Genomic DNA, 14,961 nt, shown 5'->3' with positions numbered 1-14,961 from the left:
CCCCCCGAGTCCACCTGCAGCCCGCGGCCTCCGCCTGCCTGGCTCTCCCCCCCTTACCTACTTGGCCTGCGGGACGGGCCCTTCCCCTCCACCCAGCCCATGGCCCAACAGGGATGCTCCACGTGAGAATGGACAACATGTATGTCTTTTAGTTAGGAGCCGCCCACCACTACCACCAACTATTACTGTTAGTAACACCGGGGTAGTTGGCTGGCCCATATGGAGAGCCACAGTAACGTATGAGATACTAGATACAGTATGAGATACTAGATATAGCTGAATTGGGACTTGGAAGATCATTTCTATGTTGAGCACTTTAATTGTAATGATATGGTTGTTTTATCTTGCTTTATCTGGTTTTATTGGTTTTATGAACTCTGGCACATAGTGCCTTTAACTGTAAGCCTCCCTGAGCCCGTTCGTGGGGAGGGCGGGATAGAAACCCAATAAATAAATAAATTTAGGGAGGGGATTCAACTGTTCCCTTCTGTTTCTGGGGTTTTTACATTTTTCTAAACACTTAGGGGGCCACCCCAGTTCTGCAGAAGAATACCCCCATCTGACCCTGGCCCCGTTCTCTGGGTCCATCGATCCACATGGGGGCCAGGTTCATTCTTAGGTATGGGATACCGTTAGTACATATCAAAGAAAAACCTGAGAAGCAACTCTCGGATGAGAGAACAGCAGCAGGAGGAAGGGATTGGATTTATACCCCGCCTTTCACTCGGAGTCTCAGAGTGGCTTACAAACTCCGTTCCCTTCCCCTCCCCATAGCAGACAGCATATGAGGTAGGTGGGGCTGAGAGAGCTCTTTCAAGAGCTGCCCTTGAGAGAACAGCTCTTGTCAGAACTATGGCTTGCCCAAGGTCACCTAGCAGCTGCAAGTGGAGGAGTGGGGACTCAAACCCGGTTCTCCCAGATTAGAGTCCGTGCACTTAACCACTACACCAAACAGCATTATACTGAACTAGGGACAACCCAGGAGACAGAGAGAAACATCCTAGCAACTGCCACCTCTAGTTATGTTCTCATTATAATTTCCCCATTGTGATATTCAAAAGATAGCTCAGGGGAAAACACAGTTTCCAAGAGTGCTTAGACTTGTGTGATCTAACCAGACGTTCCTGATGATCCCTGGAGCCCAAATCATGACTGACTTAGTGGGGAGTCTCTGCACGAAGACCAATGAGTGGCAAATTGTAGGTTTCCATCCTACAGCACTGCGCGGCTGGCAGGATGTGGGCACTTCCTCCTCTCATAATTAGTGTGCTATTCTATGGAACCCAGAGAGGGAAGAGACTTCCGTTGTAGTGCCAGCCACTATGCTGAATTTGCAGGCAGCTGTGGGCTGACTTCTCTCCTGGCCAATGAGGATGCAGCCGCTGCCGGCCGAGGGCGCTTTTAATGGCTCACCACTGGAGGCTGCTCACCATGGGGTGGTGCACAGCTGGTGTGCAGAGATTCACCGCAGAAATTTGTTTTGTCACATTTCTACCCCACCTTTTTCTGTTACAGAATCCAGAGTAGCACAGATGAGTTCCCAGGACCTAGACTTGCTTAGCTTCAGACACATGGTTGGATCACAGAACAAAGTTTGAGTCCACCAGTGGCAGCTTGAAGACCAGCAAAGTTTCATTCTGGGGATAAGCTTCCATGCACAGTGCTGGTCTTAAAGGTGCCGCTGGACTGCTTGTTCTGCTGTTTCAGACCAACATGGCGGCCCGCCTGGATCTCTTGTGGGATCACGACCCTTCTGACCATGCCCTGGGCCCTTTGCAGAGACAGAAGGGCAGGCCCCCCTCACACCGACATGGCTCACAGGGACAGGGAGCCCCCTCAGCTTCCGGGGGAGGGGGGAATAGAGCTTCAACTAAGGTCACTGGACTGAGAGGACCTCTTGGCTTTCTAGGGAGGGGGTGAGAGCCAAGAGCTGTGACCTTTTGTCCCAGGATTCTGCCGTGACTGACCCAGAAGTGCCACACAAACAAAAGGCACCACCAGGGCAGGAGTCCTGGGGGCAATAAGACCCTCTCTGATTGGCTCCTGCCGTTACGGTTAGCTTCATTCCTTTCTGTATTACAAAGTAGGGTTCAAGGGAAAAGAACTTCATTCGTTGACATCCTATTAAAGGGCGGGGAGAGGAGGAGGAGGGCAATGGGCCTGCATCCCTATTCGCAGCTGTTTGTGGGAAATGAAAGGCAGGTGTCATTTCCTCCTTCTTACCTTTTCGTTTTCCAGGTCCACCATCTTCTGAGTGAGCGCAGCTTCTGTCTCCTCTATTTGTTTCAGCCACTGCAGGAAAGGAACAGCAACAAAACTGAAATGGCCGCCTTCAACAGAGACGTCGGCCTAAGTGTCAGTGAACAGAAATTAGATCAATCTGATACCATACCTATTTTTTAGAAATGATTTGGAAAATATTTGAACACCTTGTCTTAAAATATTTTATTCATCATGTTAAAATAAAATGTTCCGTAATCAATTTTTTTTCTTTTTTCAATTTTTCCAATTTTTCTTAAAAAAACAAAAAGGGCTTCAGGAAAAAAATGGGGGGAAACCATTCCCCCCCCAAATTTTTCCGGTTTTTTTCCAGAAAAAATCACTAGAGGAGAATGACTGCTCTCCTCTTCGTGAGGAGGAGACAGAATCGGGTTCTCCCTTTTAGAGAGGTCAGGAGGCGCTCTCAGAGCTTCTGCCTCCTGCAGCCACTTAATTTCCAGATCACCACAAAGCACCAGCCAGCAAAACCACTCACTGGTTGCTGGGATCCAATAGTTCAGCCCTTGCCACTCGAATTGGACAATACACTTTCCACATGCATGCTCAAAGGCACACGCAGGTGACATCCAGACCTAGTCAGGACTAGACCCGCTCCTGTTGTTGAAGGTGAACACCATCAGTTGGGGAGCAAGATGGCAGAACACTGCCATGGCCAGTGTTCCCTCTAAGCTGAGTCAGTGTGAGCTAGCTCACAGTTTTTTAGCCTCCAGATCACTCATTTTTGTCTTAGCTCAGGAAGGATGGCTCCAGAGCAGACTAATTTGTGCAGTAGCCAAATCGCTCACCCACAACTTTAATGCCGGTAGCTCACAAAGTAGAATTTTTGCTCACAAGACTCCACAGCTTAGAGGGAACATTGGCCATGGCCACCTTATTTGTTTATTTATTTGACTTCTATCCCACCCGTCCACATGGGCTCAGAGCGGCTAACAAGAGGCAACTGCCATACATAACACTAAAACCAGATAAAACAATCAGATTACATTTGACATTTTACATTTAAAATCGGTGCTCACAACAAAATATCAACCAAGATGGGGACTCCCATGCAATGTTGCAGAGGTTCTACTGTCTCTTCTTGATCGGTCTGCACTCTGTCCGTTCTTCATTCCCACGGCCAGTTCGCATTGCCAAAGATGGCAGCGCGATGGTGGTACAGTGATGGTGGCGGCTCCTACTCAAAAGCCTGGCGGAAGAGCTCCGTCTCACAGGCCCTGCGGAACTGCATAAGGTCCCGCAGGGCCCTGAATTCTCCTCCGGGAGCTCGTTCCACCAGATAGGAGCCGCCACCGAAAACGCCCTGGCCCTAGTCGCAGCATCTTTGACATCTCTAGGGGCTCGGACAACCAAAAGATGTTTTGCCCCCAACTGTAGTGCCCTTGGGGGAACATATGGAGAAAGGCGGTCCCTTAGGTAAGCTGGACCTTTGCCAAGTACATAGTCCTCTTCTGTTGCCATGGCTGCCCTCCCCCTCAACTCTCCCTTACTGGGCTACAAGAGGGACTTGGGAGGGGAGCCCTCCTCCCTTCCTAACCCCTGCTGCCACCACCTCTTCCCCTCCACGCAGCCCAGTGAAGCCCAGCCCACTGACCAGGGGCTACCTTAGCCAGGGAATGGAAAGAGGAGGAGGCCGGACACACCACTTGTCCTCTTGGCTCCAAACAGATGGTGTTCAAGTTCAGTGGTAGTGGTGGGTCTGAAAACAAAGCAGTTGCTAACATTTGAGAACAACTGCGCTATTTAGTTCCCATAAACACTGTGCTAGCTATTTTGACAAAAAGAGGTTATGCTCAGAGTCTTTCACCAACAGTCACAGTAAAATCAGGATTTAAAGCGATTTAAACAGAAGTCTGTAGAGGTATTTTTAAAAATATAGTACACAAAATACAGCTTTTGTGGGATGGAAAGTCCATGCCTTTGGCAAGCAACTGCCCACTGAAATCTACCTTTTCACAGAGGGAAAGTACAGTTCCAGCTTGGATTATTGCAACCTGTTCTTCATTCCTCAGATTCTGAAACAGAAAAGGACACTTTATTTTAAAACACTCTACAGGTTCTTTGGAGCACATCTTTTTAGATGCCACAAGGAAACCACCCTTTGTTCGTAATGGACACAAACTGGTTAACACTCAAGCCATGTGAGTGGTGACATCCAAATGGATGGACAAAACTGGAGTTAGTTTTCCTCCCAGTTACAGGGATTCTTAATCATGGCTGAATCCTGGTTAAGAATCCTGATGACCAAGAATGAAACTGAGCCCAGTTAGTCCGGAGCATCTGCATTTGGACGTCACAACCAGTGTTCCCTCTAAGCTGAGTTAGTGTGAGCTACCTCACGGTTTTTTAGCCTCCGGCTCACACATTGTTGCCTTAGCTCAGGAAGGAGGGCTCCAGAGCAAACTAATTTATGTAGTAGCCACATTGCTCGCTCACAACTTTAATGCCAGTCGCTCACAAAGTAGAATTTTTGCTCACAAGACTCCACAGCTTAGGGGGACAGTATTGGTCACACCTAACAGCTTTTAGTCTTTCACCTTCAGTCACCATGTGCTGTGCAAGGCAAAGATGTGGACAGAGCACACAAACGCAGCTATTAGCCGGGTCTGTACCTGCGTGGCCAAAAGGCCTATTCGTAACGTCTGAATGTAGCCCAGCTCTCATTTGGAGGGAGCTTTGCCAAGGCAAGCCCATCGCCAGGAGGAGCTGCAGCCGCCATACCTCTGTCGGGGCTGAGGAGCCTGGAGGCTCGGACCCCAGAGACCTGGTGTGCTCACAAGCCAGAGAGAACCACTGCGGCCCTCGCTCCTCCTGGCCACGGCAAAGATCCACCTGAGACTCCAGGAGTGGCCCATCAAAGGCTGGACCTGCTCTTAGAGACGATGGTGGGAGCATCTGATATGCTGGCATCTGATTTCAGGCCAAATCCTAAAAAGTGGCAACCTCACAAGAAGGATTTCTGCTGAAGGCCCCAGATCACTGGAGGGCTAAGGGGGTGCGAGAACGCAGTTGCTGAGCGCTGCACAACCAGTTCTCTGATCCGGCATCAAGATCGTTCGACCTGCAGCCGTAATCCTCACTATACCCCATATCCCATATTTTTACTAGAGTAATATTCCTATCTATGTCATTCATAAGAGTAGCACAGAATATGGGGAAGTCCTGAGAAGGATTTTCCGGATGCCAAACCTCCTCTTGCCTCCTCCTCTAAGAGTTGCTGCTGGAGCAGGGGGTTTGTCTGGCATTTCGTGAAAGGAGGGGACCAGACTCAGATTCTGACATCAGTACAAGCCCAGAGATTGCTAATTAAATAATTGCACCGTAAATTACACCCCAACATTTTGTTGCAGATGCATACGGGCAACCATAGACAAATCCTGTCAATGGAACGGTCAGCCGTTTGCTCAGATACCAAGCCAGGTATCTTTCGACAGGGGGCTGCCAAATAATTCGCCCACATTAATTACATGTTGTTAATCTTACTTGCTCAGGATGCCCAGGAACATGGGGCGTTATCAAACCAAGACTGGTAAACATGCCACGTCAATCATACGTAAGAACTTAAGAGTAGCCCTGCTGGATCAGAGTCCAGTCATGGTCAGTCCAACACCACAGGGAGGCCTAGTCTCAATGACACACACACAGAGCACCTGACAGTGGGTCAGCTCTGGTTCTGGGGGAAATATGCCTTTGCAGAGTTTGCTCTCCCACATGGATTTCCTTGGTTCTGATTACTTTGCATTTGGCCATCTCAGAGGAGACACAAAAGGCCAAGAAGGACCATGAGGTCTACCCTCTACCCCCTTCCCCCACACACATGCACAGTGCCCGCTTGCCAGTACGGAATCCATGCTGACATGCCAAAACAGCAACAACAAAATCCCATTTAAAAATACGTAACTGGAATGACATAAATAAATAGATTAACTACCCCATTATCACCAAGAATATCTAGCTTCTTCATGAGTTCAGAGATATTCACATCCTGGAAGAGAAAATTCCAGTATTTATTTCTCATGTGGCAAAAGCATACATATTTGTACAAGCTTAACACCTTTTTTTCATTAATTAGGCCAGAAATAAATGCTACAAAAGAAATTCTGGTATCAATGGCAGCAATACCCAACATATTCCTGAAAAGGTGACTCTCTGATTTTAGCCTAATTTATTACAGGAGAGTCACAGAAGAACAGTTCTAAAAAGTCATCTATGAACGACGTTATGTCATCCTAGTTACTGATTATATCACATATTCCGGTATCTATTTTTGTTCAGTAACAATTCAATTACCGTTGGAGTCCCAGCCAACTTTTCAAATTGCCTCATGTGCTGCCTGCAGAACACTGGAACAGTATTCAAGTGTCTGCTACCAAATCATGCTGTGTGAGCTTGGCAACCAGATACTTCACTGTGCAGAGGAAAATAATTTCCTATTATAGCCAAACCTGAAAGATTTTAGAAGAAGAAGAAGAAGAGGAGATTGGATTTATACCCCGCCCTTCACTTGGAGTCTCAGAGTGGCTTACAAACTCCTTTCCCTTCCCCTCCCCTCCCCACAACAGACACCCTGTGAGGTGGGTGGGGCTGAGAGAACTCTGACACAAACGGCTCTTTTTCAAGGACAGCTGTGCCAGAGCTTGTGACAAGGTCACATCAGCAGGTGCAAGTGGAGGAGTGGGGAATCAAACCCGGTTCTCCCAGATTAGAGTCCGTGCACTTAACCACTACACCAAACTGGCTCTCATTTTAGGTAAAAGCAGACTCTCAGTGGAAGCTCCTGGGATGTGACAGTGAACAGGGCGGGACTGGCAGGGGTAGGGTGGGACCCAGCCTCAAACTGGTTCCAGGAGGTGGAAGTGGTCCAACTTCACAGGGCAGTCGGAGTCATACCTAAAGCTGAAGGTGGGGTCCGATATGTAACACGGAAAAGGGGCCCAGCAATGAGGGGAGATGGACCCTTCCCCAGCCTTTCTTCCCAGCCACCCATTCTCCAGACTCGTTTCTGCTCCAGCTTGGCCCTAATTCCAGAAGAGAGCTCTTGCCCCCCCCGGGGGGGGGGCGGGAAGAGGAAAGGAAACCATTCCCATCACTCACACACCCAAGTCTGGATGTTTGTCAGGCTCACCACTTGCACCTGAAGGGAGCAAAAGGCCTGGCCCACCTGGGGCAACCTGAAACCAGTTCCAGCTATCTCACAAGAACAGACAAATCCACATCTACCTTTATTCCCTCCTGCTGACAGAACAGTTGAAGGGCACTACCGCTGTTTTCAGGGAAAGCAGACATTTGGAGGTTAAAAGCTGGTGACCTTCGTTCTCTCTCCTGAGGAAAGATTTTGTTCAAAACAAGAGCATACATTGTTATGAGAAGATCCCCGACCCTTTCCAAGTCATTCAAGCCAAGCGAAAAGGGGGGGGAAATGGCACGTTATCACTGCATGGGTGTGTGAAGAACAGATATAGAACACCCTTCTCAAACCAAACTGGACAGGGCCATACCAACAGGTCCAAAACATCACCTAAGAGCATTCACATCAGACAGAGATTTCCAAAAATGATACAGCAAAAGCCAGGAGGAGAGTTTTAGAAGAGCCCTGCTGGATCAGACCAGTGGTGCATCTAGTCCAGCCTCCTGTCTCACACAGTGGCCAACCAGTTCCTCTGGAGGGCCAACAATAGGGCAGAGAGGCCGAGGACTTCCCTTGAGGTTGCCTCCTGGCTCTGGGATTCAGAGGATTAGTGCCTCTGAAAGTGGAGGTTCCCCTCAGTCATCCTGGCTAGTAGCCACTCATAGATTGATCATGAATCTATCAAATTCCATTTTTTAAAGCTTCTTTCACCTGCAGCCTAACAATAAAGCACATCTCAGTACTGAGGGAGGTGGAGAATGTCTACAACTTGATCACAGCAGCCAGCAAGTTTTTTGCATTGCTTTGGCAGAAGCGTCACCATGCAGTGAGGTCATGGAGACGCAAGCGCAAGACCCACTCCAGAGGAGAGGCCTTCCCTCTACAGCACCAGTCAGCAGAAGCAGCCTGTAGCGCTGAAACTGGGCACCCCTTTAGGCAGTCCCCCCTGCCAACCCTTAGCTTGCCTTAGGTTTGCTCAGCCACTCACTCCCCAGTGTTTTATGTTGACCTAACAGATATGCATCTAAGACGTAAAGACATTTGGTTGGAAGATGAATGGGAAGCCTCCCTCAGGCACAGAAATAATTAGGTGCCGGACTGTGGGGTACTCAAGTTTCTTTAAGGATGAAGGCACAGGAGGTTACACATCCTTCAATAGATCCAGGTGGGTCGCCGTGTTGGTCTGAAGTAGCAGACCAAAGTTTGAGTCCAGTGGAGGCACCTTGAAGACCAACCAAGTTTCATTCTGGACATCAGCTCCCGTGTGCACGCATGAATACCCAGAATATACCCAGACTAAAACTTGGTTGGTCTTAAAGGTGCCCACTGGACTCGAACTTCGTTCTGCACTCTTCACTGTTATTTAAGGGATCTGGACGTAACCATAAAAATCCTTCATGGGGCAAGGATCCATAGAATGCATAGAGCCAATGGAAGGACTGGTCAAAACCTTGGGAATCTCATCCTACGGTGCAAAAATGAGGGAACATCAATTGTGAAAGGGATGCCTAAACACTCACTCCAGCTGAGGAAAATGATGGTGCAACTTTGTGGGCGCACGTCACAGAAACAGCACCAGGTATCATTTGGACTATTTTCAATAGCTATCAAACCTCTGATTTTCCCCCATGAGTCTGAAAAACCACTGACAGCAGGAAGTACTATTCAGACAGAGCTTTTTCAGTGGTAGCCCCTCACCTGTGGCATCCTCCCCTTCCCCTTGAAGCTCACCTGGCACCTATGCTTCTCTCTCTTTACGCATCAGGCCAAAACATTTTGTCTTACCCAGGCGTTCAACTAAGAGTGATCATTTGAAAACTGTGCTTACAGAGCTCCTAGCCTCAGAATGAGTTTATGAAACTTTTTTAAACCACTGCATGTTTTGCACTGGTTTTATGCTCTGGCCGATGTGTTAATGCTGAGTCCAGGAGCACCTTAAAGGCTAACAAAGTTTGTGGCTGGGTAGGTGTTTGTGCAAACTTCTTCAGAAACAATGAGTGAGGTTTTTAACGTTTGTGAATATAAACAATTTTATGTTGTTTTAAGTTTTTATCTTGTTTTACTTTCTGAGCCTCTCCAGCTGGAGAGGCAGCATATACATTTCCCAAATAAACATTGATGAGCACTGATGCCCGTGACACAGATTACTGCACTGAGCTTCATTGACATAGTTTCCCAAGCCATCACCTTTCACGGATACCATATAAGATATCTGAAAGGGGAAACACCAGGTGTTGTACTGTTAAAGTAAGCCGGTATAGCATAAAATACATATCAGTGTTTCCCCACAATGTTATATTAACAGTCTGGCATTAATTGTAAACTTTGAGGCCACGTGAAATGACAGCCAGGGGGAGGGGGGAGTGTGTTTCAATAAGATGGGGAGTGCAGTGGGAGGTCCACGTTTGAGGATGGAATGGAAGTTCCCCTCCCAAAGCGGAGGTGGCTCCCGCAACAGTGGCTGAAACCACAGGAGGGTGCTCCCACATTCTTTCTGCAACAGCAACTCTTCCCCCACCCCTTTTTTGGAAAGAGGTGGAAAGACCTGACACGACCTTTGCATTATTTATCCCTTTCACATCATGGATCCACACTGAATATAGACAGGCACTTGCTGAAAAGAGTAGGAACACTTGCCGGCGAAACCGAACTTCCCCCTACTTAAAAATCCTTCTCTTTTTGTATCGTTGTTTCAGCAAGAAGAGATTCAGGTAATTTAAAAAAAAAATGTAAACATGTCACAACTATCTTCCCTTTCATAAATTGGCTGAAAGTAAACGTGAAAAGAAAAAGGACTGACATGATGGACGTGTCAAACTTTTCATGCAGAGACGTGTTAATTGGAAGTGTCCGGGGGGGGGGGGGGGGGGGGGCCTCTGCAACTTACCTGATAACAGAAGTGGTGCATGCAGGAAAGGAAGAGTCATGGAAGTGGAACAAACAAAAGGCAAACACACCGATAAAAAAAATATTTTATTGGATGCAAAACAAATACTATATGAATATATATATGTATAAATTAGCTATGTTACAACAACATCATATTAGCGCGCATTCCCTCCAAAAGTGCACTAAGGCAGTGGCATTATATTCATTGCCCAAATGTCATTGCAGATTTTCACAAAATCTGACTAGTTTTCCTTTACACGTACACCCAGCGCTAGTAAATCTCACATGAATTTCAGCTTGGGTTCAAAGACAAACTCGGGTCCATTTGAGAGTTTACAACTGAGAGAGTCTCTTACTTCCAGTTCTAGGACTCGGAATTCCAGCAGTTCATTCTGGTCCTTGGCATCTTGCATTTCACTCTTCAGCTGGTTTTCTTCCTGCTCCATTTTATGAATCTAAGACAGAGAAAAGTATCACATGGATGTGGACCACGACAGAAGCCAAATGTTAAATGCACACAGCAAAGTATCACTTGCAGAAATAAATGCAAGAGGAACTTCTATCACAGACAGTTAAAGTAGTAGGGTATAAACACAGACACAAGCACTTGTGAAATACTTGATGAAAATGGGAATCCAACCTAATGCCCCACCTTCGACCCTTCCCTGGTATTGCTGAAGTCAACTCTACTCAACTGGCTTCTCAAAGAGATCAAGTCACAAACAATATATGCTCTAAGTTTTGTATAACCTGACAATTTAAAAGAAAAGTTGACTTTTGAAAAGCTAAAAAAAATTCATAATTTATTTCTAAGTTTTGTGCTTCCAGGACATAGAACCTATGATGGATAGGGATGCAAACTTTTAAGTGACCACTTAGAGTGCATGCCCGGGAATACCTTTATTACAGGCCAAAAGTTTTCCCCAAGCACAAGGGGCTTTTCTGCATGTGTTATTTCCTCGCTTGTGTGCCCATATTGTGCCTCACCCCCCCCTTTCCGCATGTGTTTTGCTCCCTCTAGTAGTCGATTTGATATTTCGTTTCTGTATCTCTGTCTCTGGACAGAGATGAAATATCAAAGTGACCACTAGAGGGAGCAAAACACATGTGGAAAAGAAACCCCCCCAAACGCAGCACCGGGCACACAAGTGACGACAATCAGATGTGTTGGAAAACCCAAGGTGTCTCTCGTGTACAACAACTAGCAATGCTCTCAGCGTCGGAGAACAGGTGCCTAAGGCAGCCACCTCAATGCACGTCTTGGCCACAGTTTCTTTCCATCTTTCTGACATGCCTCTGAACTGTGAAAACAGCAGGCACCAAGAGCATGGCACAACTTGCTCAGAAAGGTCAGGGAGGAAGCCCAAGTGACCTGATGTTCCCTAGAGTTCCATCACCGGTCCAAGCTTGATGGCCGCAGGGCCTTCAAGGCCAGGCCTCTTACCTGCAGTCATCCCGGAAACCAATCTTGCCTCTGCACTGAATCATCCTTGGTGCACCTCCCGTACACAGAGCCTGACAAGGAAGAGCCAAAGAGGAAAACCTACCCTCCCCCCTGCCCTTGCTGCCATCAAGTGTCTCTACGGAACTGATGAAACAACTGGAACCAGCATAGTGCTCGTTGTGTAGATGTGTGACTGTATCTAATTATGAACCGTTTTAGGCCGGCAACATTTGTGGACTGGCTGCCTGGATCTCATATCTTCAACAGGAACGTACTAATGTGATGGCTAAGAACACTGCTCCATGGCATAGTCTGGGCTTTTCCACACTCTCATTTTTCTCGGTTGTGTGTTCCTGTTTCTTCAAGGTTTTTTTCTGTTCTGCATGTGTTTTGCAGGTTTTTATACAAGACATAACACGATGTAATATTGACTCGACCACTAGAGGGAGCAAAACACATGTGGACCAGGAAAAAACCCACGAAGCAACAGGAACAAGACAAGTGAGGGAAATGATTGAAACTGCAGGTTTTTAAGCTGGACAAGAAGCGATGGAATATAGAATCGACTGTTAGAGGGAGCAAAACACGTGCAGAACAGGGGGAAACAAGCCCAAAACAACAGGAACTCACAAGTGAGGAAAATGAGAATGCGGAAAAGCCCACTGTCCCAGGGAGCTCTGTACTGGCGACAAGGATTTCCTGTATTTTTAAAAAAACAATAAAAGAGTGGCTGATGTTTATTAAGAGAAATGGGGTCTAAAACAACAGTGATGTATCACTGCTGAAAGAACTCAGCTATCGCCTATACCATCTTCTACCCTCCATGTGCTTCTCTGTTATCATCCTATCTGACAGTCTCATCAAGCCCCCGCCCTGCCCCGCCCCGCACGCTCCTCTCCAACTCGCATGGAAACCCTCACTTCAAGTCACGGTGCACTTGATTTCATGACAATGAGCGCAGGTAATATTGAAGCTGTCATTCTCTTCACATACCTTTTCTACCAATTCCAGGTTTGTCCTGATCAGTACCTGCTTTTCTTCTATCCATTTAGAATCCTACAAGACAGAACATGCAGTAATAGGGTAAGTGCATCCATCCCATGAAGGACCAACACACCAAAGTGAATTCATCAGCAAAATGGAGAACTCCCTTTAAAAACTGAAGGGAAGCTTCTTCCTGCAACCAGTTGCTCTTGGACCAGTTAGAGTCATCTGATATTCTTAAGATCTACAGAGCAGAAGCCCTGTATGTGGCCTGGCCTTACTGGTTACTCTCCTTTAAAGTTTTATTTGAAGTTGTGTGGTGACGAAGGGGGGAAATAACATGGTGCAAATTGCCCTGACCTGGACCGCCCAGGCTGGCCTAATTCTGTCAGATCTCGGAAGCTCAGCGGGGTCAGCCCTGGCGAGTGCTCAGGTGGGCGACCACCCAGGAAGTCCAGGGGGGGTCACAACACAGAGGCAGGCAAGGGCCAGCCACCTCTGAACATCTCTTGCTCTGAAGACCCCACCGGGGCCGTCATAAGTCAGCTGCAACTTGACAGGAAAAAATAAAGTGCAAATGAGTTCCAATATCCTCATTTAGCAGGGGAAAGGACAGGATGAAAATCGGTGTGACGTATGATGGGACACTGAATGGAAAATTAGCTCCTCTGATGCTATTGGAAGCCAATCTCAGAACTCAAGGAGCTTATTTTTCGCAAGATTTCTTGGTGCTTCAGAGCCACAACCGCCACCTGGCCATCAGCACTATCAGAAGCTGCAGTTGGAGGCTGACAGAGTTCATTTCAGTGGCCTCCGGAGAAATGCACAGTTCATATCAGATTCATATCATGGCCATGTGTCTCCCGGGCGGGTGGCAAGGGACCCGCTCTCCTCATCTGACCTCAGCTAGGCCATGCCGCTGGCAGCCCATTGCCTCAAAGGCTCCGTTTCCCATTTGGAACACGGCAGTTACTGCGCCAGCCGGCTTCAGAGGGATGTCGTGCAGATTACTGAGATAAAAAGATGCAAAGCACATTTTCCTGCACTCAGGAAAAGCAATAAGCACAGTTATGGCAATGTTAATCATCTGCAGTTTTAAGAACTTTTTAAAAATTGTGACATCTCAACCCCACATCAATGAAGCTCTGGCCCAAGACTTTTAAAATTATTTATTTAAAAAAAAACAAAAACAGATTGCCACATCATGAACTAGAAAACTTCATTTATTTTGAAGAGCAATGAGCATTCTTATTTCAGCACTTCACATTTACAGACACAAAACAGCCTAAGAAGCAAACGTGTTTTTTTTGCTTGAGGCAGAGACATCCACAACCACAGCCTCGCTTCTAGGGGAGCGGGGGGGGGGGGGGGGGGACAGCCAGTTCAGAGTGGCTCCCTGAGCCATGGACCAAGTTCAGCACATGCCAGCACGGAAATCAACGGTTAAAAATACATCAGGGAGTGACAGGCTGGCTCTCTTGCGCACACACACATACACCCCCCCAAATGCTTCAAGCGGATTATCCAACCATTTTATTTCTTACTAGGCTACATGTGCATTTATCAGTTTGTCCACTCATTTCCTCCGTTTTTGAAACAGTTTCTTTCTCAAATAAGGTACAGATCTGCTGAAGTTATCTTGGTGATACCTCGAACACCCGCCAATCAGTGCCACGGACAGCTGGGAACGGCTGCTCATTTGGAGAAACAGATGTGGAGGAGAAAGAGCCTGCAGGGGCAATGAGGGGTTTCTCAAAGAAGCTTCCCTGCTTGAAAACCCAAAGTGACCGTTGTTTTCAAGCACATCCCCTTTCCAAGGCCAACGATCCAGACATTTAGAAGTCCTCCCTTTGCTTCCTGCATGCTGGGATTTAGCAGCCAGCCTCACAGATCAATGTTCTGGTTATTCCTCTGAGCTCTCCAGGGCTTGGGCAGGCCAATGTCTCTGCCTCCCTCTTCCCCTTTAAGTGTCACCCAGCAACTCTCAACATTCCTCCTGGAGCCGATTTAGGTCTCATCAGGCCTTGAGAGTTTACTATGTTGGCCTCTGGCTAATTTACTGAGCGATATTTTCCTGCCCCCTTAGGGAGAGAGCGCGCCAAGGAGGCACCTCCGTTTCACCCGCGCCTTCCTCCACACAGGCCAGCAGGGAGTGACACGCTGCATTCCGTTTGGCTGCAAATATGGCCGCTCTGCAGAGAGAATGGCACAGGGTCCCGAGCCAGCTTTCAGCAGGAAC

General features: G+C 47.5%; 1 protein-coding gene across 1 annotated transcript in view; it reads right to left on the bottom strand.

The window, feature by feature from the left end:
* Positions 1–14,961, bottom strand: part of JAKMIP1 (janus kinase and microtubule interacting protein 1) — an 81,819-nt gene that overhangs the window by 26,227 nt on the left and 40,631 nt on the right. Inside the window, 6 exon segments of the mRNA XM_015424294.1 lie at positions 2,224–2,292; positions 4,227–4,292; positions 6,209–6,262; positions 7,498–7,599; positions 10,651–10,749; positions 12,732–12,794. Coding sequence (XP_015279780.1) covers positions 2,224–2,292; positions 4,227–4,292; positions 6,209–6,262; positions 7,498–7,599; positions 10,651–10,749; positions 12,732–12,794 — 453 coding nt within the window.

The sequence above is a fragment of the Gekko japonicus genome, unplaced genomic scaffold, assembly GCF_001447785.1.
Source record: "Gekko japonicus isolate JY-2015 unplaced genomic scaffold, Gekko_japonicus_V1.1 scaffold2362, whole genome shotgun sequence".
Taxonomy (NCBI): domain Eukaryota; kingdom Metazoa; phylum Chordata; class Lepidosauria; order Squamata; family Gekkonidae; genus Gekko; species Gekko japonicus.
The sequence above is the reverse complement of the archived record's forward strand: the minus strand, read 5'-3'. Positions and strand labels throughout refer to the sequence as shown.